Source organism: Osmerus eperlanus, chromosome 6 (assembly GCF_963692335.1).
Source record: "Osmerus eperlanus chromosome 6, fOsmEpe2.1, whole genome shotgun sequence".
Classification (NCBI taxonomy): Eukaryota; Metazoa; Chordata; class Actinopteri; order Osmeriformes; family Osmeridae; genus Osmerus; species Osmerus eperlanus.
The window spans coordinates 22153510-22178770 of NC_085023.1; the positions used below are offsets into that span (position 1 = coordinate 22153510).

At 51.7% G+C, this 25261-nt stretch overlaps 2 protein-coding genes across 3 annotated transcripts in view; both read left to right on the plus strand.

Moving 5' to 3' along the window:
• klhdc3 (kelch domain containing 3) overlaps positions 1–15550 on the plus strand; it is a 28696-nt gene extending 13146 nt beyond the window's left edge. The window contains exons 8-10 of the mRNA XM_062464425.1: positions 11263–11336; positions 11962–12040; positions 13425–15550. Of these exons, the coding sequence (XP_062320409.1) occupies positions 11263–11336; positions 11962–12040; positions 13425–13491 (220 nt within the window). The 3' untranslated portion in view covers positions 13492–15550. The remainder of the gene's footprint in view (positions 1–11262; positions 11337–11961; positions 12041–13424) is intronic.
• A 332-nt stretch (positions 15551–15882) lies between these two features.
• On the plus strand, positions 15883–24877 carry npas4l (neuronal PAS domain protein 4 like). 2 transcript variants are annotated; one of them, XM_062464427.1, is made up of 10 exons: positions 15883–16432; positions 18471–18931; positions 19767–19930; positions 20959–21104; positions 21269–21368; positions 21476–21728; positions 21843–21952; positions 22364–22499; positions 22611–23923; positions 24052–24877. In XM_062464427.1, exons 2-10 carry the CDS (start codon positions 18819–18821, stop codon positions 24078–24080), a joined length of 2364 nt encoding a protein of 787 aa, XP_062320411.1. In that variant the 5' UTR covers positions 15883–16432; positions 18471–18818; the 3' UTR covers positions 24081–24877. The 2 variants fall into 2 exon arrangements, with proteins under 2 accessions (XP_062320411.1, XP_062320410.1); XM_062464426.1 differs by lacking the exon at positions 15883–16432 and adding an exon at positions 16670–17562.
• The last annotated feature ends 384 nt before the right edge of the window (positions 24878–25261 follow it).

Below are 25261 nucleotides of genomic sequence, written 5' to 3' on the forward strand. Positions count from 1 at the left end.
ATTTCCACTTTATGATATTGACTTAAACAGCAGGAATTTGTTGGGCAATAATTTATTACTTTAGTGAAGCACTATAAATCTATGAAATGCCTGGGAATTATGTGTTCAAAGGGTTGGACTGCACTGAGCAGACTGTATCTGAAAAAGTGTACCAGAATCAGCGGTACGGCATTATAGAGTCATTAGGCCGTATTACAATGGCACTTCATCATTGTGTGTGTGTGTGTGTGCTCTCCTCTAACAGACAGAGAGACAGAGAGACAGAGAGAGAGAGAGGACATCAGTTGTGCTGATCATCAGGGTGGTAGCTCACTGTCTCCTCTGCTTAAACACTGATGTGGAATTAGTTCCCATTATGCCCTGATTTAGTGCAGCAGTTTATCTAGAGAGAGAGAGGGAGGGAGGGGGGGGAGAGAGGGAGGGAGGGAGGGGGGGGAGAGAGAGAGGGAGGGAGTATACGTGCATTCCACAGCTGAAGCCGGGAAAGGGGTGTGTGTGCACCACAGACAGGGTATTGGTGGCAGTCTATTCAACACCACTTACGCCAGTTTAAGCAGGCCTGCTGGGCTGCGGAGAGGCGTGAAATTCTGGCCCCCCTCTGATTTATGACCTCTGGGAGGGTTTCTTTCACAGAGGACCCCCCCCCCACACACACACACACACACACACACACACACACACCCCTCTGCTACACTTGTTTACTGAGACCTGCCCACTGCCCCATGAAGAGATCTTTCTGGGCCTCGCATGACTGATCCTACCTGCCCTGACCTTCACCTCATCACCAGCATCTCTGCTAGCTGCTTCACCTCATCACCAGCATCTCTGCTAGCTGCTTCACCTCATCACCAGCATCTCTGCTAGCTGCTTCACCTCATCACCAGCATCTCTGCTAGCTGCTTCACCTCATCACCAGCATCTCTGCTAGCTGCTTCACCTCATCACCAGCATCTCTGCTAGCTGCTTCACCTCATCACCAGCATCTCTGCTAGCTGCTTCACCTCATCACCAGCATCTCTGCTAGCTGCTTCACCTCATCGCCAGCATCTCTGCTAGCTGCTTCACCTCATCGCCAGCATCTCTGCTAGCTGCTTCACCTCATCACCAGCATCTCTGCTAGCTGCTTCACCTCATCACCAGCATCTCTGCTAGCTGCTTCGCCTCATCACCAGCATCTCTGCTAGCTGCTTCGCCTCATCACCAGCATCTCTGCTAGCTGCTTCGCCTCATCACCAGCATCTCTGCTAGCTGCTTCACCTCATCACCAGCATCTCTGCTAGCTGCTTCACCTCATCACCAGCATCTCTGCTAGCTGCTTCGCCTCATCACCAGCATCTCTGCTAGCTGCTTCACCTCATCACCAGCATCTCTGCTAGCTGCTTCACCTCATCACCAGCATCTCTGCTAGCTGCTTCACCTCATCACCAGCATCTCTGCTAGCTGCTTCGCCTCATCACCAGCATCTCTGCTAGCTGCTTCGCCTCATCACCAGCATCTCTGCTAGCTGCTTCGCCTCATCACCAGCACCTCTGCTAGCTGCTTCGCCTCATCACCAGCATCTCTGCTAGCTGCTTCACCTCATCACCAGCATCTCTGCTAGCTGCTTCGCCTCATCACCAGCATCTCTGCTAGCTGCTTCACCTCATCACCAGCATCTCTGCTAGCTGCTAGCATCTAGTTGCCTCTTGGACAGCCAGCAGAGTATATGGACTCACCTGTGGGTTGCGGTGAGCCTGGAGTGGGATAAATGTGGAGGCGTCCCGAGGCTGGGGACAGGACTTCCTCTGAGGGGCAGGATGTAGACAGGACAGGGCTTCCTCTGAGGGGCAGGATGTAGACAGGACAGGGCTTCCTCTGAGGGGCAGGATGTAGACAGGACAGGGCTTCCTCTGAGGGGCAGGATGTAGACAGGACAGGGCTTCCTCTGAGGGGCAGGATGTAGACAGGACAGGGCTTCCTCTGAGGGGCAGGATGTAGACAGGACAGGGCTTCCTCTGAGGGGCAGGATGTAGACAGGACAGGGCTTCCTCTGAGGGGCAGGATGTAGACAGGACAGGGCTTCCTCTGAGGGGCAGGATGTAGACAGGACAGGGCTTCCTCTGAGGGGCAGGATGTAGACAGGACAGGGCTTCCTCTGAGGGGCAGGATGTAGACAGGACAGGGCTTCCTCTGAGGGGCAGGATGTAGACAGGACAGGGCTTCCTCTGAGGGGCAGGATGTAGACAGGGCTTCCTCTGAGGGGCAGGATGTAGACAGGGCTTCCTCTGAGGGGCAGGATGTAGACAGGGCTTCCTCTGAGGGGCAGGATGTAGACAGGGCTTCCTCTGAGGGGCAGGATGTAGACAGGGCTTCCTCTGAGGGGCAGGATGTAGACAGGGCTTCCTCTGAGGGGCAGGATGTAGACAGGACAGGGCTTCCTCTGAGGGGCAGGATGTAGACAGGACAGGGCTTCCTCTGAGGGGCAGGATGTAGACAGGACAGGGCTTCCTCTGAGGGGCAGGATGTAGACAGGACAGGGCTTCCTCTGAGGGGCAGGATGTAGACAGGACAGGGCTTCCTCTGAGGGGCAGGATGTAGACAGGACAGGGCTTCCTCTGAGGGGCAGGATGTAGACAGGGCTTCCTCTGAGGGGCAGGATGTAGACAGGGCTTCCTCTGAGGGGCAGGATGTAGACAGGGCTTCCTCTGAGGGGCAGGATGTAGACAGGGCTTCCTCTGAGGGGCAGGATGTAGACAGGGCTTCCTCTGAGGGGCAGGATGTAGACAGGACAGGGCTTCCTCTGAGGGGCAGGATGTAGACAGGACAGGGCTTCCTCTGAGGGGCAGGATGTAGACAGGACAGGACTTCCTCTGAGGGGCAGGATGTAGACAGGGCTTCCTCTGAGGGGCAGGATGTAGACAGGGCTTCCTCTGAGGGGCAGGATGTAGACAGGGCTTCCTCTGAGGGGCAGGATGTAGACAGGACAGGACTTCCTCTGAGGGGCAGGATGTAGACAGGGCTTCCTCTGAGGGGCAGGATGTAGACAGGGCTTCCTCTGAGGGGCAGGATGTAGACAGGGCTTCCTCTGAGGGGCAGGATGTAGACAGGGCTTCCTCTGAGGGGCAGGATGTAGACAGGACAGGGCTTCCTCTGAGGGGCAGGATGTAGACAGGACAGGGCTTCCTCTGAGGGGCAGGATGTAGACAGGGCTTCCTCTGAGGGGCAGGATGTAGACAGGACAGGGCTTCCTCTGAGGGGCAGGATGTAGACAGGACAGGGCTTCCTCTGAGGGGCAGGATGTAGACAGGAACATGGGGACAGGGCTTCCTCTGAGGGGCAGGATGTAGACAGGACAGGGCTTCCTCTGAGGGGCAGGATGTAGACAGGAACATGGGGACAGGGCTTCCTCTGAGGGGCAGGATGTAGACAGGGCTTCCTCTGAGGGGCAGGATGTAGACAGGAACGTGGCAGATTGGCATGCTGGGAGCTGACAGCATGGTCTCAGAGACTGAAGCTCAAGCACTTTTCTCTGTGTGTGTGTATTTATTTAATTCATTACAGGCTTGTTTCTATAGTTTCCTCTGTGGGTGTTTGGCTGGCATGATGAAGAGGTCCTAGCCTAGCCTCAAGGCTGCTCATGCAGAGCGGGTGGACTCACACACTAACCACAGTGTTGCTGAAACATGCTCTTTCACTCCAACATGAAGTTAAACATGAAACGGATGAATATAATCCAGTGAGTGTGAGTAGACACAGTGAGTGTGTGTAGACGCAGTGAGTGTGTGTGTAGACGCAGTGAGTGTGAGTAGACGCAGTGAGTGTGAGTAGACGCAGTGAGTGTGAGTAGAAGCAGTGAGTGTGAGTAGAAGCAGTGAGTGTGTGTAGACGCAGTGAGTGTGTGTAGACGCAGTGAGTGTGTGTAGACGCAGTGAGTGTGAGTAGACGCAGTGAGTGTGTGTAGACGCAGTGAGTGTGAGTAGACACAGTGAGTGTGAGTAGACACAGGGAGTCATCAGCCGTAGAGGGCTCTTCACTCTGGTCTCATGGCCTGCAGAGCGGTGGTGATGGAGGAAGAGGGCTTTTGTGCTCAGCTATACTAAAGCGACCTTTAGATGTGAATGAGTGTGTCTTTGATGTATTAGCTGTCTGGACAGCCGTGCCCAGTTGAGTGCTAACTGCTGATGTAATCCCAGCGCTGGGAGAGCTGAAGTCCTCGGAGCCTGGTTCTGATGGGTCTGGAACTAGGGATAGAATGTTCCAGGGACCTTCTAACAAACATCCTATGTGCTTTATATTAACAACTGCTGTTGTTAATATAAAGTTGTTCTGACCAATCAGGGTTATTTTCTAGATCTCCTAGATAAACCCTATGAATCACTGTGCCCTGTTCATCATCTCTATGGCTGCTGTGCTGGCTGAGGGTTGAGTTCTCAGTGCCAGTCGTGTTCTGGAAGCCACTGTCAGACACCGTAGATTCTCCCTGGATTCCACTCTTTAAACATTCTAACCCTATCCCATCCTGCCCCAGCCTCACAGCTGTGTGTGTGTGTGTGTGTGTGTGTGTGTGTGTGTGTGTGACATGACTTATCCCGTAGAGCAGACGTCAGCGGGGTGCACGTACAAACACACATGCTCAGTGTAGCGGCGGTGCTCGTCACACTGTGAGCGTCCGGAGGGAGAGGGGTGGCTTGTCTACGGAAACAAAGGTGTCTCACGGTGATGACACAGCCAGCGCTGGCCACAGATCCATTCATACTTCACCTGTGCTCGTGGTTTCTTGCTCCTCTGATTCACCATCCTGTCTTCCCAGGAGGCATTATGACGTTTGAATTACACCATTTATTTGTGTTTTATTTTTTGCCCTTTTATGAAATCGACAGTTTTCATTTTCTTTCAGAGAGAAGAAAAAGCCGTCTGTTGTTACCTCCCTAAATAGCATACTGAGGATTGAAACACTGAATGATTTCCAGACTCTCTTAAAGGACAGTCTCTTTCCTTTCAGCGGGTGCAGAATAATATCCGTCATTTGGGTTTGTTTGAATCAGCCCTACTTGTCAGAAAGGCACAGAAGTATTAAAGATCATTCTGAACCGACAGCTCTTACTAATGTAAAGCCTCTCTTCCCCGGAGAGAGGGTACGTGAAGGAGGGAGTGGGGTTTAGAGCCAGAGAGAGGGAGGTGGTGGGTAACGAGGGGGATTTGGTTTGAGTTCAGCTGAGGACCACAGAAGAAGTAATCTCCCAGGTAGCCAAAACATCTCTGGCACTGCCCTCCTTGTAATCCCCAGGACCACAGCCTCACTGAGATGTTTAATCAGCGTGAAACCACTGTATGCAGCTCTCTTCTCCAGCCCAGCGGCCGTGTGCTGGCTGGGCCCTCGTGAAGCTGCAGAGCTGCAGCTATGGAGGCTGGGTCTGGTCCAGAGGATCAGGGAGGTCAGTGTGTTGGTGCCTGGAAATCAGCTCTGCTGCACCTTATCAGGGCTGTGTGTCTCCAGCTGGACAGAAAGCTGCTGATTGTGGCTGTTTAACATGTGGGTTCAGAGGCCAGACACAACACAGTGCCCTGCGCGGGCGAGGCCCAGCCCTGCAGCCTGTCAGACACTGTAAACAAGCCAGCCTACCTGTGGTTGGAGCTTGTTTGGAAGTGTCGGCTGCAGCCTGATTTGTCTGGCCTTGCCCCGGAGGGGAAGGGCTCTATACAAGTGTAGGCTGCAGGCACATGCATGTTGTGTTGTCCACCAGGGTCAGAGGGTAGGCTACAGAAGTTTCCTGCGTAATGTGCGTGTGTGTGACCTGTATGCATGTCCTGTGTGTGTGTGTGTTGGGGAGACACTAAGATATAACCCTGTCAAACAGTGGAGGTGACCCCAGGATGTGGGCCGTTCAGCACGTGGTGGGCAGGGACCTGAGGGCAGAGGATACATGCAGTGATTTACTCTTCAAAGACGCCCCCCTGATAAGGTCACGTCTATATCTCCACCTGCTCGCCCCTCCAGCAGCTTGTGTACAGGAGCTGTCAGGAGCTGTCAGGAGCAGGAGTGTTCCAGAGGGCCTGATAATCCAGGCTGCCCAGCGGCTTGTCGTGCTGCTGTTGTCTGTGTGTGTGGACACACAGGCTTACTAATGCTCTGTCACTGCCAACCACAGCACCGCTAACAACTAACAGCTTGGACTGTTGGTACTTGTGGAGCTTTCAGCTGGTTTTGGCTAAACTATCATGCTCAGTTATACAAGTGACTGTGGAAGTTGATGTTTTCATGACCAGAAATGCTCACAAACAGAACATCGCTTCACAAATATGCCATCGTTAAGGTGGAAAGTTAACTACAAAGCCACCCTCTGAAAGAATGGACAGAAAACCTTTGTAGTGTCTAGCATAGTACGAGTCTATCAGGAGGAACTGAGTGGCGTATCAGAAAGCAGTGAGCAGAGTTGAATGTCGGGAGAATGGCTTGGCAGAGCTGTTATGACATGCGTAGACCAGGCTATCACCTAGACGACTGCAGAGCCCAGTACAGTGCCCAGCTGAGACACAGCTGCACTCTGTCTTCTGCTTCCTTGTGTCCATTTCCTGTTGCATGGACAACCTTGGTGCTGGTGCTCAGAGTTTGGGTGTGCAGGAAGTGGACTCTGCAGGTATGTCTCAGGCCCTAGAGAGCAGAAGACACACTGCATGTGCTGCTAAGTTACCCAGCTGTGCTCAAGGCCATGCAAACATATTTAGATCACTACTTCCTGGCTTTTGATCATGGTAGATGTGAGCAGGCCAGACCACAGCCTCCCTGATAACACACAGCACCCACAGGGTTTTCTCAAATTAGCTGGTTTTGGATTCTTTGTTCCTGACAGACCAGGACTGACGGATATTCAGTTAATTCTCGTGGTAATCTGAGCCCGTGGTTCTTAATCTTCGTCGTGTAATCTGGAGGCTGGGTGTCTGTGTGTCTACCTGGGTGTTAACCCTACAGCAGCAGCACTCCCTAACCCTCCAGCCAGCACCCTGGAGGGAGCACATCGTTAGTTAACACGCAGAGCTTTAGGCTGCTGGAGGACACACATTAGTTGGTATAACAAGCTAACTGTGCCTCGTCAGAACCTAGTCCATACTAAGATGACATGGGTTGACAATCATCAGATCTATTGTCCATTTCTTTCTCGCTGAGATTGTTTTTGTGAGTAGGTTTGTGTTTATGGAATGTTTAAAGAAACTATCTTGCAGACCATCAGGCTGCATGGTGCATCTGGCTCTGGTGATAAGACTCTGTCCAGGAAGTCATATTTGGTGATGAGTTCCTGTAGCGGAGTGTGTGAGGGAGCGCAGCTCCACAGGAAATGGGAGAGGGAGGAAGATGAAACAGTCTCTCTCTCTCTGTCACTCTCTCTCTGTCTCTCTCTCACTCTCTCTGTCTCTCTCTCTCTGAGGGAGCGCAGCTCCACAGGAAGTGGGAGAGGGAGGAAGAGGAAACAGATCAGAGGACGAGGAGCTGGACCATGGAAGGCTTTGTGGCCCGGAGCATCGTCACCTCAGACGTTGTCTTAGGAGCACAGGGATGGAGGTGTCGCTATGTAGCACTTCCTCCTCTTGAGCTGCTGTTGTGGTTGTTTTGATCCCTCACTAGCGTCCTTCACAGTCATGAGAAAGGGTTTTCCAGAATTGATGGAATTCCCGGACGCTTTTTTTCTCGAGCTGTTTCGCGGTCTTCCGTTTATAGTTTTAGGGCCTAGTCCCCTGCCTCCCAGGAGGCTGCAGGGCTGTGAGGAGCGCGGCCCCGCTGCAGAACACCCCGCAATTAGGGGCCCCCCATTACACATCCTTGGGGAGTGTTGTTTCAAACAGCAAGCTGTGTTTGTTTTGGGGGAGGGGGCGGCGCTGGGCCGTCAGTGGGGCTGGGAACAGGGGCACCCTGGGAGGAGCACCATCACACCTAATGATACTCTGCTGATCGTGTGACAAAACGAGCCATCAAACACCAGGACGCCACATAAACAGACACCACAAGACCTTAGTGGCTCGGCCCAGACACCAGCAATCACAGCCCCTCCTCCCTCTTTCACACATACTCCTTCCTGTTCCTCTCTATCTCTCTGTCTTTCTCTCTGTCACTCTCTCTCTGTCTCTCTCTCACTCTCTAGTGTGAAGTTAGACCAACGTTCTGCTCAGTTTCCTAACGTTTCTAACGCCTCTTTCCGAGGCACAAGAAAGCGTCTCCATGGAGAGCATCGGCTGTGCTGCTCCTGTGTGGAGGCCGGCTCCTCCACAGGCAGGCCTGCAGGCCGGCTCCTCCACACGCAGGCCTGCAGGCCGGCTCCTCCACACGCAGGCCTGCAGGCCGGCTCCTCCACACGCAGGCCTGCAGGCCGGCTCCTCCACACGCAGGCCGGCTCCTGGTAGCTGCAGGGTGTTGGAGTCCTGATGGAGGTCGGCCTCCAGAGCTCCTGTTGGGCTGATATCAGGACCAGCCCAGGCCCCTCTGGGTCTCCTGTCTATCTCATCACCTGTACTGGTTCATTAAGTCTCAGATACCATGTTAGATAAAAAGATGATATGTGGTGAGGAGCTATGAGATGTCATAATCCTATGAGATAAGGAGCTATGAGATGTCATAATCCTATGAGATAAGGAGCTATGAGATGTCATCATATGAGATAAGGAACTATAAGATGATGATCCTACATGGTAATGCTTCTCTACAAAAATAGTTTTTGTAGAGAACACATCAACACGTTCCATCAGCAACACGTTCCATCAGCAACACATTCCTCCTGACTCTTATCTCTCTCGTTCCCTCTCTCTCCTCCTCTCTCCTCTCTTTCGCTCTCTCCCTCTCCCTCTCTTTCTAGGGCTCTTTGTTGTCCTAACAGAGCAATGCTGCTCTTAAGAGGGCATCTGAGGGGTTCAGAGGGCACGTTTGATCAACACGGCCGCGCGGCCAACAGATAAAGATAAATAAATATGTGTGTGTGCTTAATGTAACAGCCAGCTCTGCTGCTCAGCCGGCCGCGAGGGAGGACACAGAGTAGCCTCTCCCAGGACGGAGGGGGCTGGTGCAGACTGTAAGCCAGGGTGGGTGACCTCCGGAGGGGGGGAGGAGTAATGAGTTCCCCAGCTGCTCCCCCGGGACACCGCGCTCGTGCTCCGCTCCTCTCCTGGCTGCTTTAAACCTGCCAGCCTGTTTGTTTAGGCAAGATTAGCAACGTAAAACCCTTACAACATCCTGGACACGCAGGGTGAGGGAGAGGGGGAGCCAGGGGTGAGAGAGGAGAGAGAGAGAGAGATTGATGGAAGGAGCGAAGGAAGGAAAAGGGAAATTTACACCAAATACAGGACATTATTCAGACAGAAAGCTGGTATTGTATTAGGATGATCAAATGTCTTCTGTTAACCCTCCTCCTCCTCTACACACACACACACACACATCATAGCAGATTGGGTCTGTCCCAGCCCCTCAGGGTTCCTACCTGGCTCAGCGATTCACTAATCAGGCCACATGATGATCAGTAACGACTTCTCGGCTCCTGGGCGGGCGGGGGGGGGGGGGGGGGGGGGTAGAGCGATAGGGGGAGGGAGATAAGAAGGGAGGGAGTAGGGGGGATGTTGAAACAGGAAAGGAGGGAGGGAGGCAGGGAGGGTAAGGATGGAGGGAGGCAGGGAGGGTAAGGATGGAGGGAGGCAGGGAGGGTAAGGATGGAGGGAGGCAGGGAGGGTAAGGATGGAGGGAGGCAGGGAGGGTAAGGATGGAGGGAGGTAGGGGGGGTAAGGATGGAGGGAGGCAGGCAGGGAGGGTAAGGATGGAGGGAGAGCCACCTGTCCTGCTGGTCTCAGGGTGCTGCAGTAGCTTACAGTTTCCACTGGACGCAGTCAGACCAGGTGAAGAACCAGGTGTAGTTGGGCTCAGACCAGGTGAAGAACCAGGTGTAGTTGGGCTCAGACCAGGTGAAGAACCAGGTGTAGTTGGGCTCAGACCAGGTGAAGAACCAGGTGTAGTTGGGCTCAGACCAGGTGAAGAACCAGGTGTAGTTGGGCTCAGACCAGGTGAAGAACCAGGTGTAGTTGGGCTCAGCCCAGAGGACTGACACAGCAGGAGCTCAGGGAGAGGGAGTGGTGGAGAGCATGTGGTCACAGTAGAATCAGGAAGATAAAGAGGGTGATGCTGTGGAGGGTGGGAGTAGGCTAGGGGCACTGCCGTCCAGGGGTGTGTGTGTGCGTCCATGCGTGTGTGTGTATTAGTAGTAGCTAGTTCCGCTCCACACACCTCACAGGAAACAGATGTGCAGTGGTGACCTTACTGTGTGGCTCGCTGCAGAGAGGGGGTGAAGGGAGCAGGGGAGGGGGGGGGGGGGGGGGGGAGCAGGAGTCGAGGCGGGGAGGTGCTATCTGCATGGGCCAGCCTGCCGTCTGACTAGTGCTTCGTTCACTTCCTGTGGGCTCTAATGAGGCCGGGGCCTGATAACGGCTCCTAAGCTCTGCTCCCTGGGAGAGACCATCCTCCACTCCCTGTCTGCCTGCATGGCTGGCTTTCTACCTGTCTTTCTCCCAACTTCCAGTCTCTCTCTGTCTCTCTCTCTGTCTCTCTCTCTGTCTCTGTCTCTGTATGCCAGCTAAGGGACTTGCTCTTGAATTAGTATGTTGGTGATGGAGCCTGCCGTGTCTGGGGTCTGCTGAGGACATGTTTGCCCCATACAGAGCAGCAGTCTAGACTGTCCTGAAGACACGCTGGTACACGCAGCAGTCTAGACTGTCCTGAAGACACGCTGGTACACGCAGCAGTCTAGACTGTCCTGAAGACACGCTGGTACACGCAGCAGTCTAGACTGTCCTGAAGACACGCTGGTACACGCAGCAGTCTAGATTGTCCTGAAGACACGCTGGTACACGCAGCAGTCTAGACTGTCCTGAAGACACGCTGGTACACGCAGCAGTCTAGATTGTCCTGAAGACACGCTGGGATACTAGTCTCCAGCTGCTGGCTTTTGTTCTAGAGTTCATCCAGATCCAGACCATAATGCCTCTAGAGCAGAATACCAGGATGACCCGGGGTCTGAACATGTCACCGTGTGGGCTGAGAGACAGGAAGTAGGGGTGCAGGTTAATGGGGACTTTCTGTGTTTGAAGCCTCTACTTCCTGTCAACACCAACTGATGTCTTTGTGGTCTCCTTTTGTTGGATGTTGACGGGCTGAATCTGTCTTGGTTTATTGATTCTGTCATTATTCAGTTTCAGCATAATTAAGCTACATAACCTCCTGTCTGGTCTCACTGCTGTGTTTGTGTTTGTGTCCAGCCCCTGTCCAGAGCAGGGCATGGGGGACGAGTTCAACCTGATGGACCACTCAGACCTGTACATCCTAGACTTCAGTAAGTACACATGCTGTCCTTCCTTCCTGTCTCCTCATCACCTTCTCCCCTTGGAACACCTGGTCCAGCAGCCCGGCCCCTGGTCTCACTCCTGGGCTGTCTCTCTCTCTGGTCTCTGTCTCTCTGTTCTCTCTCTGGTCTATCTCTGGTCTATCTCTCTCTGGTCTCTCTCTTTCCCCTGGTCTCTCTCTCTCTCTCTGGTCTCTCTCTTTCCCCTGGTCTCTCTCTCTCTCTCTGGTCTATCTCTTTCCCCTGGTCTCTCTCTCTCACCTGGGACATGGCCATTAGAGACCATACTTCCTGTTTGCAGGGGGTCAGTCTGGATGCCAGGAAGGTGTGTACTGGCAGTGCTCTTCCCCCCCCCTGCAGCAGACCTCCGATCTGACAGGGCACACACGTGCCACCGCGTGCCAGCGCGTGCCAGCCTGCTTCTCCCGTCCCATATGGCTGCACGGCAAAGGGAGCGGCTGTGTCCTCTTGGTTGGCGGGGTGGCAGAGTGTTTCAAGAATGAGATGTTCCATGTAGTAAACACCTGCGTGTGAGGGTGTGTGTGTGGGTGGGTGTGTGAGTGAGTCATCTTCTGTGACTCATGGTTTGACTCTGTTGACCTCCTCTGTGTTGCAGCCCCTAATTTGAAGACGTTATGCAAGATAGCTGTTATACAGTACAGCCTGGAGCAGTCTGGGCTGCCCCATGATATCAGGTGAGACCCCCCACCACCCCTCTACCACACCCCACCTCTCCTCTACCACACCCCACCTCTCCTCTACCACACCCCACCTCCTCTACCACACCCCACCTCTCCTCTACCACACCCCACCTCTCCTCTACCACACCCCACCTCTCCTCTACCACACCCCACCTCTCCTCTACCACACCCCACCTCTCCTCTACCACACCCCACCACCCCTCTACCACACCCCACCACCCCTCTACCACACCCCACCTCTCCTCTACCACACCCCACCTCTCCTCTACCACACCCCCATCTCTCCTCTACCACACCCCCACCTCTTCTCCCTGTATAACCCCAGCTCCATCACCTTCTGATAACCCTTTTTCCTTCTGATGCATTTCTCAAGTTGGGGTAAAGATGAGGGAACCTGATACTTAAAGAACTCCTGGAGACCCTACTCCACCATAACCCCCCCCCCCCCTCCCTGTCTCTCTCTCTCTCTCTCTCTCTCTCTCTCTCTCTCTCTCTCTCTCTCTCTCTCTCTCTCTCTCTCTCTCTCTCTCTCTCTCTCTCTCTCTCTCTCTCTCTCTCTCTCTCTCTCTCTCTCTCTCTCTCTCTCTCTCTCTCTCTCTCTCTCTCTCTCTCTCTCTCTCTCTCTCTCTCTCTCTCTCTCTCTCTCTCTCTCTCTCTCTCTCTCTCTCTCTCTCTCTCACACCTCCTCCGTGTTGGCAGTTGTGTTTCTAACCCTGAGAGGTTTTTAGGTGGGGTCAGGAGGGGTCCTGTTGACTCCCCCTGCTGATCTCTCTCTCTCACACACACACACCACTGCACAGCCAGAACGGGTGAGAGGAGTGAGTGTGAAACTGGAGCCAGTGATAACAATCTGTGTGCTGACCTCTGACCTGTCGTCAGGTCAGCAGCGCACAGTTGTTGTGTTCCTGCTCCTCAGGTTCCAGCAGAACCTCTCCTCCACACACGGCTCCCTCTTACACACAGACACATTAGTGCTCATTTTATGCTGTATTGGATTGAGTTCAAGGAAGACAGGAAGTCAAGGAGAGAGAGCTGCCACCATGTGCTTATCTTGCCTTACTGGCCAGAGGCTTTTGGACTCTAAAGAACCGCTGTAGTGGAATGGAGTCGTGTTTAAGATGTTCTGCTCACACAACAAGAGCAGTGCTGTCTCTCTTCTAATATTATATCTCTTCTACCTGAGGAGGTGAGACAGCTTCTCTGGCTCCATCTCTCCCTGTATCATCCTCAATCTACACCTCAACCCAGATCTCTCTCCTCCTGCCTCTCTCTCCTCCTGACTCCTGCCTCTCTCCTGACTCTTGCCTGACTCCTCCTGCCTCACTCCTCCTGCCTCTCTCCTGACTCTTGCCTCTCTCCTCCTGTCTCCTGCCTCCAGATGGGAGCTGACAGCCATGACCACCAACAGCAACATCAGCCGGCCCATCTTCTCCTCTCACGGCTGACCCCGCCAGCCTCCTGAGGAACCACAACCTTCTCTCAGCCTTTCAGGAACACTGGCTCTTTTACTCAAGCTGGTCTGGACAGACTTTTTGTCCAGTTTGGATCAGGACTTTTGGGTTTTGCTATATCCCAAGACCCAACAGCGGCTGAACTGTCCTGGTTGGTACAGAACACTGAGGGACTCTGGTTTCTAATGTTTCTGAAAGGTGCTCCTCTGTGTTTTGGTTGTTCCATTATACAGAACTCAATGAAAATCAAGTTGACTATTTAACATGACAGTATTATGTGCAGAAATAATCATTCAACACTGAATGTTTGTTATTTTTTGTAATGAAGATTTTGTTTTTCTCACCGCTCTGAAGAGTTAGAGACTGTCCACAACGGAACAACAACTCTCTCGCATCTCTCTCGCCTCTCTCTCGCCTCTCTCTCTCTGCCTCTCTCTCTCTGCCTCTCTCTCTCCAGCCTCTCAAGAAATCTAATCAGCCTATGATAATCATGAATTTTAAATATACACTGAGGAAAAGGTGATGTACAGAGAGGAAGGTTGTTGGTCGTCCCTCTGGAGTTTGTCTCTCCCAGACGTCTGCTCGTGGGCCTCATGTTTAACCACCCTCTGACACCAACTCTCATCTCTCTGTACAAAGCTGCTCCTCCCCAGAAGCAGTGTGTTCTGGATCTAAACACACCTGGCTCAGTACAGAGGTGCCAGTGACCTCAAGGTCACAACAGTATGTTACCTGTGTTCTTGTTTCAGTATGAGGGATTTTACTCTGCAGTGCTCTGATAGGCAGCTTGTCTCTTCACCTGCCCATCACAAGGGGCTGGCGAGGTCCTTTTGAATGATCCAAAGTGTTGCCTTGTAGAGAGATCCAACCTTTTCCTGACACCAGTCTCAGGTTTATCTAACGTTGCTCCACTATTCATTTTCTAGTTAAAATGTATTTCCCCTCGTAAACAGCCCTCATGATTATTAGAACAGTCTCTCTAGGGGTTTGAGAACATGGATTCTTCCAGCTGCTCAGTGCCATTAGTTGGGCAGCTTTCCACTCACTATTTGTCTCATTTTTCCAGTTAGTTGTTTTTTGTTTTAGTGCCAAATATACATTTTAATCAGAATGAGGGGTTGAAAGGTGTGTAGTTGGTGTTTACCTGTGTAACACGTGGCCCTCGCTACACCTGGACGATACTGGCCGGACCAGAGGACGCTGAAGCTCTGCTCTGTTCAGCCTGCTGTGAAGGAGAACATGTCTGCTGTACTGACCCTTCTCTCATCATGGAGCAGCCATGGACACTATGCCTGGCAGCCATGTGATGTCATGCAGCTCATGAGACACATGCGTCTTTGAGTCAACGTGACTCTTGGCCTGCCGCTCCGCTCCAACAAAAAGGATGTTCAAGGGTTATATTCAGGGTTTGGGTTATATTTAGGGCTGATTTGAGGAACATCCATAAGAACAAACAACAACAAAAAACTATTCAATAAAAATACTTTGATCAAGATCAAAGTATTTAAGTATCACTGCAGATGTGAGAAAGTACATAATTCTTTAACTATTGGTTTTAAAATCTGGTTGGTTTGGTATTTTGGTTTTAGCAGTTACAGATCAAGCCATTTTCCATGTCTGGCCTGATCTCTTCCGTGGTGGTGTAGTTCCTGTGCTCCCAGCTGCTCCAGATCAGCTCCACTCAGGAGAGACCTCCCGAATCAGCAGGCTCTTCCTGTCTAAACAGGAAGTACCGTACACTAAAGGTCTACACTAACTGGTGTCCTCTCCTGTCCAGGCCTAACGGAAGGACATGCTCGTGCTGCTTCTTGCCTCAGTTTCATTAGACTGTTTACTCACAGGAGGTTAGAGAAATTATGTTTGTAGAAGGTGTATTCACAGACCAGCAGTGCCAACGCGACTCAGAGAGTCTAGTCCCCTTGCTACAGAGGGAGAGGGACACGTCACCCAGGGGGAATCCCTCCACCCTGCACTGTCCAGCCATGTAGTGGCCAAAGCTCTCAATGGGTCTGCCTATGAGTTAAACAGCAAAATAAATGGACATGGAAAATGAGTTTTGATTTAAGTATGGACCTTTTTTTTCCAGGGGTGGATGACTACTTTGTGTGAATTTTAGGATTGATTGGGCATCTCTGTGTGGCCAATGATAAGTAAATGGTGTTCTGCGGGTAAATTGTTGAATAAAGTCAGCAGGAATGAATGACTAAAAGATCAAGTGATTTCTTGAGTGCATTCAGACAATGTGAAGTACACCCACAAACTGCCAAGGCAAATCTAGGTTTCCTGTGCAATATTCTACAAGCAGTATACGTACTTGTATAATAAAATATTACGATTTTTTATTTATTATATATATTATAATTTTATTATATATACGTATATGTATACATTTTGCCCTTAATCGATCACAACTGTTTTATTTCCCTTAGGTTTTAGTAAATCAGTGCATTCGTCCATGTTGACCTCTGTGCTGCTGAGGTCTGGCCTGTGGTCAAGGTTAAGTGGTGGCTTTTGTTACTTCTGATGATGGACATGGTAGGGGGTGACTGGTCTGACTGTGTCTTTATCCTTGTGTGTGCGTGTGTGTGTGTGTAATCTCTCCTAAGGGAAAGGTACTTGGCCACTCTCAGTCTAAGTTAGTTGTGTGAATGAGCTAGGGGTTGTTATGACTTGAAACCCCACACTGGGACTGAGGAGTCTGAATCCTTCTGAGACGACTGCAGATGAGGGAGTTTAAAGACTGTGATTGATTACAACACAAGTTTTTAAACTAATCAGATTAACACTAATCAATAACGTGCTACACGGTAACAATGCGTTTTTCAAATCCTAGTTTTCATCCAGATGTTTACGTTATTACCTCATTCCAAGAACAACCTGAACAAGAACATCCTCTGAACTCAGAGTTCTGTTGGAGCCCAGCGGCTGGACTGTTGTAAGACCCCCCCTCACACACACACAGTCAGCCTGTCTGGCCCCACTCAGACCACTCAAAATGGCCCAGAGACTAACCGCTGGACTGGGATGTCCCATCATCCCTGCCCCCCCCCTCCCCCGGTGTCTCCCCTCCAGCCCAGCACCCTGCCTCTCTCTGGGTGACTGGAGGCCTCCCCCCCAGTGTCTCCCCTCCAGCCCAACACCCTGCCTACTCTGGGTGACTGGAGGCCTCCCCCCCCAGTGTCTCCCCTCCAGCCCAACACCCTGCCTCTCTCTGGGTGACTGGAGGCCTGCCAGTCTGCTCCTGTCTGTCACCAGCCGGCTGCTGGATCAGTGTTATCTGCAGTGCTAAGTGCCGCCACAGACGACAGGCCAACCCAGGACCAGCAGAGACAGCCAGGCCCGCCTGCAAACGGGACACACAGGAAGTGGGGTTGTGCTGGGGCTGGTGTTAAGGCTGTGGGTGGGGCTGGGTGGTTGAGGCTGAGGCTGGGGCTGGGGCTGACCCCCTGTCTGGCCCCAGACCCAGGGGTCCGTCCAGGCGCTAATGCAGGGGACACTCAGCCAAATTGCTCTCTAATTTCCCTCTGGTCTCAGAGAAACCTCGCTTGTCCTTGAAATTCAGACGCGTGTGTTTGGTCTGTCTCCATATCACTCCTCCGTTTGATCCTTTCTCACTCAATTTCTCGTTCCACCTCCCCCTCTTTAAACCCTGTTAAATATAATAATTGATGGAAAAACTGGTGATGCTTAAAATAAGATTTTTTAATTATTTTTCTTCATTAACTTCTTTTTTGAAGAGCTTCTAAGGCTATAGCATACCCCCCAAAAATTGCTCGATTTCAAAGTATGTTCCATTGCATTGTAGCTGTAGTCAAACAGGAGTTTCCCAGGTGGCAGGGTGACCAGTGTGATCCACACGTCCACACCCAGAGGAGGGCTTACAGATGCTAGCCAGGACCCTCCTCTCAGTTCCCCTCTCAGTGAGGGAGCACAGACACCAGAGACACGTTACCGGTACACAGCTAACCGTCGACGCCAGCCTTCTGTCAAGACGACAGCCTTTTGTCAAGACCCCCGCAGACAAACTACAGCCTTCTGTCAAGACCCCCGCAGACAAACTTGACAGTGAGTGTGGCCCTGTCGCCACTCCTGCCCCTGCCCCCCTCCTCACCCCCCAGGGCCCCCCTCCTCACCCCCCAGGGCCCTCCTCCTCACCCCCCAGGGCCCCCCTCCTCACCCCCCAGGGCCCCCCTCCTCCCCTGGGGGCTTTGTGAGGACAGGTACAGGGACTGTGGTGCCAAGAGCCAGACAGCAAAGAGGCTGGGGGCCAAAGATTCTTGGTGTCATATTTTTTTTTTTGTGTGTGTGTGAATTCAGTCTTTACTATAAAATTCTCCATGCTTTTAATGTCATTATAAAGAGTGACCTGAAGGTAGAGCATTTCTTTCTTACTGACACGTTCTTCATTGACTCTTTGACTGCAAATAAACTCAGTCAACGGGTTTATTTTTCCTTCAGTGTAAACAAGTGCATTTGAGTTGATCTGAATCTCTTCCAATCTAAACAGTTTGATTCATTCTTTAAATTCGGTACGTCGATGTTCATGTAATTTTGAAAACATTAAAACCGTTAGTAAAAGTAAATTGATATCCTGGCCTTATCCTAAAGTTTTTGTTCATTTGTATTCCGAAAAAATACCGTCGTAAACTATTGTATAAAATATTTGATGGTCCGTATAAATACAATGATTTAACTTTAATCTATTCCGAAAAAATACCGTCGTAAACTATTGTATAAAATATTTGATGGTCTGTATAAATACAATGATTTAACTTTAATCTACATTGTTAATTTTATAATGATTGTCTTAGTTTGTAATCTTTTCAGCGCTATGCTTTCCTACAACCCACCGCTGCGCTCAGGGCCAGTCTGGCGGGGGTATTTTTAGAGCCCGCGTAACTAAATATATCCCATCACTTGTCCTTGCGTCACAACAAGTAACATTACACGTTTTTTTTCTCCTCCCCTGCCAGAGTTTAAACAAAGCTATCGGGTTAATCCTGAGTTAGACTATAAAGGGAGGAGACTCGAAGGCTTCACACACAAGCATCTAGATGCCAGCCTGGTAGAGGTAAGGGCTGTTTGGCCGTATAACTGAGCGCATCTTGCTGAGTGTTTTAGTCTAGTCGATGCTTAGTGAACAGTCGTTGCAAACTAGTTTCATATTTACCACATTTTGTGGTTAAGCGATATAACACTAATTGAAAAAGTTTATGCATCACTACTAATATCCTAATTGTTTTAGCTCTTTGTTTTTGCAGTTGAACGTGTTTTGACAAGTCCTGTTCCTTTAAACTACAGGTGGTGTTTAAATTTCAAAAATGACTATTTGTTGTGAATCCTGCACGAGTCCTTTGAGCGCCCAGTGTGGTTCTCCCGCTTCGTCGCATCCTCGCGCTATGGAGACCCGCCAAACAAGCTGCAAAAGATTCAGGTCAGTAAAGCACGTTTCTATAACTCCGTCTGAACACTGTCTACAGTACATGCTCATATGTGTATCCTACTTTTCCCCTTCCATATGTTGCCTTATCAGATAGCTCTTTCTATGATTTGGCTAGACTGAAGATATTGCTTTTCAATATTTGAAAACATGTTAGAAAGACGCAGTCACTTGACATAGGAAGAATTGAATAGTCACAGTCTGTCTTTCTCAGAATGTCTCCTCTATATAAAAGTCAGAGAAAGAGAGAAAGAGGAGGGGGGGAGATAGAGGGAGGGAGAGAGAGATAAGAGGAAGGGAGTGATAAAGAGAGGAAGATAGAGAGAGGGAGATAGAGCGAGATAAGAGAGGAAAGGAGATAGAGAGAGGGATGGAGGGAGAGAGAGAGAGGGGGGGGTGAATAGAAAGAGAATGAGGTCCTTGTGTGTCTGTGACGTGGGTGCTCTGTGTGGAGGACACCCTCAGAGGCTCCATGGCCCCGCCTCCACGCTGCTGACGCCCACGGCAACGCTCGCAGCCTGCCTATAAAAGCAGCGTCTCTGTGTAAGCGTGTGCAGACACTGATCACAGATGAGCGCTGAGACACTCAACTGCCTCTCATAGCTACCACAGCCGTTTCCATAGGAACCTTCCTAGCTCCAAGCCTGGGTGGGAGGCCCCAGGGTTCTCTCTAGCAAGGCCCAGGGTCAGACCCAGAAGACCAGACACCAGGGAGCCCAGTGATGTGTTTCATGTGTTTCAAGAGATCCTTGCAGTAAGCACTAGAGACAGAGGATCAGAGTGAGTAGAGAGAGAAGCGTCCTGACATGTCCACCATGGTCTCCTGCAGGTCCACCAAGGGGGCGTCCAAAGCCCGGCGCGACCAGATCAACGTGGAGATCCGCAGCATGCGGGCCCTGCTGCCGCTGCCCCAGGAGGAGGTGGACAGGCTGTCCTACCTCCACTCCATGTCCCTCATCTGTGCCTTCCTCAGGAAGGCCCTCCTCCTTCAGGGTAAGGCCCTCCTCCTTCAGGGTAAGGCCTCAACCACCAGGAAACCTTTACACAGTCGACAGGCTGAGCCAATTCCAGACTTTACAGATGAGAGCCTTTGTTAACCTCCTCACCTCAGCTCATCGCGCTTCGTTGCGAAACAAACAGGCTGAGCTCTTGTCTGTAGCGTAGAGGAAGTGTGCAGGAGTCATGCTGGTCTGCTGTGGAGTGTGAGGTGTGTGAGGTGTGTAACCCAGTGCTGGTCTGCTGTGGAGTGTGAGGTGTGTAACCCAGTGCTGGTCTGCTGAGGTGTGTGAGGTGTGTGAGGTGTGTAACCCAGTGCTGGTCTGCTGAGGTGTGTGAGGTGTGTGAGGTGTGTAACCCAGTCCTGGTCTGCTGTGGAGTGTGAGGTGTGTAACCCAGTGCTGGTCTGCTGTGGTGTGTGAGGTGTGTAACCCAGTGCTGGTCTGCTGTGGAGTGTGAGGTGTGTAACCCAGTGCTGGTCTGCTGTGGTGTGTGAGGTGTGTAACCCAGTGCTGGTCTGCTGTGGTGTGTGAGGTGTGTAACCCAGTGCTGGTCTGCTGTGGTGTGTGAGGTGTGTAACCCAGTGCTGGTCTGCTGTGGAGTGTGAGGTGTGTAACCCAGTGCTGGTCTGCTGTGGAGTGTGAGGTGTGTAACCCAGTGCTGGTCTGCTGTGGAGTGTGTGAGGTGTGTAACCCAGTGCTGGTCTGCTGTGGTGTGTGAGGTGTGTAACCCAGTGCTGGTCTGCTGTGGAGTGTGAGGTGTGTGAGGTGTGTAACCCAGTGCTGGTCTGCTGTGGTGTGTGAGGTGTGTAACCCAGTGCTGGTCTGCTGTGGTGTGTGTGAGGTGTGTAACCCAGTGCTGGTCTGCTGTGGTGTGTGTGAGGTGTGTAACCCAGTGCTGGTCTGCTGTGGTGTGTGAGGTGTGTAACCCAGTGCTGGTCTGCTGTGGTGTGTGAGGTGTGTAACCCAGTGCTGGTCTGCTGTGGTGTGTGAGGTGTGTAACCCAGTGCTGGTCTGCTGTTCCAGGGCTGTCGGCTGGACAGGGATATCAGAGCGGCCTGCCTTGCGAGGCCTTCCTGAATGCTCTGCCTGGCTTCATTCTGGTCCTCAGCGCAGACGGCAGGCTGCTGTACGTGTCTGAGAATGTGTCTGATTACCTGGGACACTCCATGGTGAGTACACTAGTCCAACTCTGCTGTTGTGTTTGCGCTCTATATATCTTCTCCTCCTGTTTGGGAAAGGAGAGCAGGGCATTGTGGGGGAAAGGAAAGCAGGGCATTTTGGGGGAAAGTAAAGCAGGGCATTGTGGGAACTGATGTTGAATGTTCTTGTTCAGGTGGACGTTCTCCAGGGAGACTCTTTCTACGACATGGTGGAACATCACGACCTGGAAGCCGTGAAATCTCACCTGGAGACGGACCCTACCTCATCCACAGGTAACAGCTAACTCCACTCAGAACTAAGTCACATGTACTGTATATTCAGCATGAGGGGCCTGTCATGTTACCTGTCATGTGACCGGTCGTGTGCTCTCCTTCTCCAGAGAGAAGCTTCATGTGCCGCATGCACACCTCCAAGTCCTTCAGGCTGCAGCACGGCAGCTGTTCCCTGCTGGTGAAGGGGCGCTTCCACCCCCTGCCCCCCTCCTCCCAGCCGGGCTCTCCAGACCAGCGTGTGTTCATGGCCCTCTGCACCCCCACCGCCGACCGCCAGGGGACCAGTGCTGCCTCTCGCTCCCAGAACTGCTTCACCAGCAGCCACAGACCAGACATGACCTTCACTCAGCTGTCTGACAGGTACAGACCACGTCTCTATCACACCGCCTTCCGTCTGTGTTGTGATTGGTTGATGTGGACAGGGGGCGGGCCGCTGGTTCACTGTGTCATGTCTTCCTCTTGCTGGGTCCACAGTGTGCTGTTCCACCTGGGCTGCTCTGCAGAGGAGCTGATTGGTCGGTCCTGGTACAGCCTCCTCCACCCAGACGACCTCTCCTTGGGCGCCAGCTCCCACAAGAATCTAAGTAAGTCAGGGGATCAGGTGGCTGAGCGGTTAGGGAGTCGGGCTAGTAATCTGAAGGTTGCCAGTTCGATTCCCGGCCGTGTCAAATGACGTTGTGTCCTTGGGCAAGGCACTTCACCCTACTTGCCTTGGGGGAATGTCCCTGTACTTACTGTAAGTCGCTCTGGATAAGAGCGTCTGCTAAATGACTAAATGTAAATGTAAGTATAAAATATCCCAAAATATTTAAGAAGTCGTATTTGATTTCTAGAGATCTATGGATGTGTTTCGTGTGCAGTAGTTTCAGACTTATTAAATTGAATACAATCAAATTAACTTCTATAACCTTTTTAGCAGTGTCATAGAAGGATTTCCATGCGCCCATAGAACTGCACCAACACCAACCTCTACCCTTGTGTTGATGATTCCTCAGTGCAGGCAGACGAGGGCTCTCAGGTGGAACTGGTAGTGAGACTGCAGAGCAGAGAGCTCAGCTGGACCTGGCTCTACATCTGTGCCACCAGGGACACTGGAGGCCAGGGGATGAGCTGCACAAACTACACCGTCAGGTGAGGAACACTGTGATTAGTCAAGCATCTCTAGCCGGTTCTAATGAGTACCTTTCCTCTCAGACAGAATGAGACACTGTTCTGAGCAGATTCCTCTTTCTCCTTCTGCAGTGAAACTGAGGCGGCATATCTCAGGCAGAAAATCCACAGTGACACCTACTGCCCCTCTCCCACCCCCCAGCTGCCCCTGGGCCAGGGGAACTGCCCCGGGAGGGGTTCAAAGAGGCAGAGGAGTCACAGCTGTGAGGATCTCCAGCCCAGGGCCAAGGCGGCGCGTGCGTGGGACCCAGATGTCTACTACCTGACGTGTTCCTCCTCGGACATCGTCTCTCCCACCTCCACGAGCGACACGCATGCCTTGTTCTGCACCCCTCCCTACAGCCCCACCTCCTCCCACTCCCCTCCGCAGCAGGAAGACACCAGCTCGGACTTCCTGTTGGACGTGTACGGCTACACTGAGCAGCTGCTGCCCTCTCCTGACAGCTCTCCTCCGTACTACCCCCACCCTGCCCACCTGCCTCTCCCGCTGGGCCCGGAGCAGGCCTACGAGCAGGGGGTCTACTCCCTGGCCGGTCCCCTCTCTCCAGACCCCCACCCTGCCCACCTGCCCCTCCCGCTGGGCCCGGAGCAGGCCTATGAGCAGGGGGTCTACTCCCTGGCTGGTCCCCTCTCTCCAGAGTCCTGTCTGTCTCCCAGCTATGATTACCCAGACTGCACTGCTGACGCTCACCTGGTGCCTGACTGCCTGCCTGTGTCTGACAGTGAGAACTGTGCAGACTGTGCCCTCCACCCTGAAGACCAACGCCTCCCTGTGGATCCCCCAGGGGGCGCCAGCTCCTTCCCAGCTCAGCACGTTCCCCAGGCGGTGACCCCCGACCTCTCACCCACCTCCACCTCTTCCTGCCAGTACAGCGAGAGAGAGCAGGAGGAGATCAGCATCCTGGCCCAGCAGATCTCCTCCCTGGCCAGCAGCTTCGACAGGTACCACACTCTGAGCCCGGTTGGGCCCCCCAGCCAGCCCCCCTCAGCCCCCACCCTGCCCTCAGCGTGTGACTGGATACAACACCCTCCCCCTGTCCTTCCACCTCTCAAAGCTCAACTGGTCCTGGACGAAGGCGTATTCGACTGCATCCTGAAAGATCTGGAAATGGTTCCAGAGAAGGAGGTCATGCCTCCCTGCTTCAGCCACCAGGCGGGGCCACGCTGTGGGCTGGAGGTATCCCAGAACAGACCCCTGGACGTGGGCTCGCTGCAGCAGACTCCTGGCCTGTCTCTCTCCTCCCTGGTGGAAGGTCTGGATCAGTTCAGCCCAGCCTCCAGCCCCCTGGACACCCTCCCCCTGCCTGCACCATGCCACCATCAACACTCTGAGTTGCATCAACTCAACCATTACCTGCATACCAGCCTCCAGCAGGGTAACCAAGGTAACCACACCTGAACATCAACACTGCTCCCTTTGGATGGTCTTTTAGTGGTCATGATGATTTTAAATGAATACAATAATGAATACATTAGGGTATTAATCATTCATGTAATCCCCCTCTCTTTCCAGATGGGCTTGTTGAAGAATCCATGTACTGAAATGAGTCCATGACTTACAGTAAAACCACTCGTATGACATATTGTCAAAGCATTCTGGGGCTTCTTGGCCGGATTCAAAGAAGACTTTCTGAAGACGTGTTTGTCCTGCAGACGGGAGCTGGTTTCCCCGCTCCTCTGAAGAGACCTGGGACGTCCCTGTTTTGAGGCTGCCTTATGGACCATCGTTACCATGGTAGTCATGTTACCACGGTAGTGATGTGATCATTGTTGTTGGGTTACACACTGACCTGACAGCCTGTAAACAGCTGTTATTCAACCTTGGTACTGATGTTCCTGTTATTTCTAATGTTTGTTTGGTGTTATATATTTGTAACACTCTGATAGGGAGTTTCTGAGTATTACTCTAAAGTTGAGAGACCAAAATATACTACTGAGCACTTTGTTAATGTTACTGTGCTGTTTAAGGTGTTGTACAGGATAATATGTGGTACGTAACTCTAAAGCCCTGATCAGTTTGACGTCAACAGTTCATGAACTACCTCAACTGTGCCTCTAAGATCATGTAACTATGGTTACATTACTGTTGCTATTTATAGTATTTATTGGTAGAGACACTGTTATTTAGAGCTCCTTTGTGGAAATTATGAATTCATTCAATTAGTTAAATTTCATTTGTATCAGTGTCTATGAAGAAGTACTCTTTGCAGAATATCTTTAAGTTGTTTCTTTTGTAATTAAGAGAGTTACTCTCTCCAATGTGATTATACAGTTTCAAGTGTTTTTGCTATTTCATTTTGTAATTTTACAATGCTAGTTAATTAAACCAATCAACTGTGCCTTGCCGTCTGGTCTGGTCTTGCTTAATGATCATTTGTTGATAGTTCCCTCCAGATTCAGCACTAGACAGCTCCACAGAAACATGTTCGGTCCTCTAGCGCCACCCATTGGTTAGTGCTTTATTCAACAAAAGAGGATATTTTTCCGCTTAAGTAGACTGGTATTTCACTTAAGAGTGCTTTGACCTGTCCATCATCACATCAGCATAAAAGTGAAAAACGATTAATGACTGATTAATAATAAAATATCTCCTGACTCCTTGGTGAAGGTGTTGACCAGACGTGTTGCTGATGCTCCCTGCTGTGTCACCCTGCAGCAACTCAACCCCTGGGCCCCTGGAGGTCAGGAGGTCAGGAGGCAGCTGGAGGATTCTCTCAGCAGCC

Excerpts from the sequence above, each read along its gene's own strand:
- npas4l (XM_062464427.1), top strand. The coding sequence starts at position 18,819 with ATGACTATTTGTTGTGAATCCTGCACGAGTCCTTTGAGCGCCCAGTGT. Across the intron at positions 19,931-20,958 it reads GAAGGCCCTCCTCCTTCAGG|GGCTGTCGGCTGGACAGGGA; the intron begins GTAAGGCCCTCC and ends CTGCTGTTCCAG. Across the intron at positions 21,105-21,268 it reads ATTACCTGGGACACTCCATG|GTGGACGTTCTCCAGGGAGA; the intron begins GTGAGTACACTA and ends GTTCTTGTTCAG.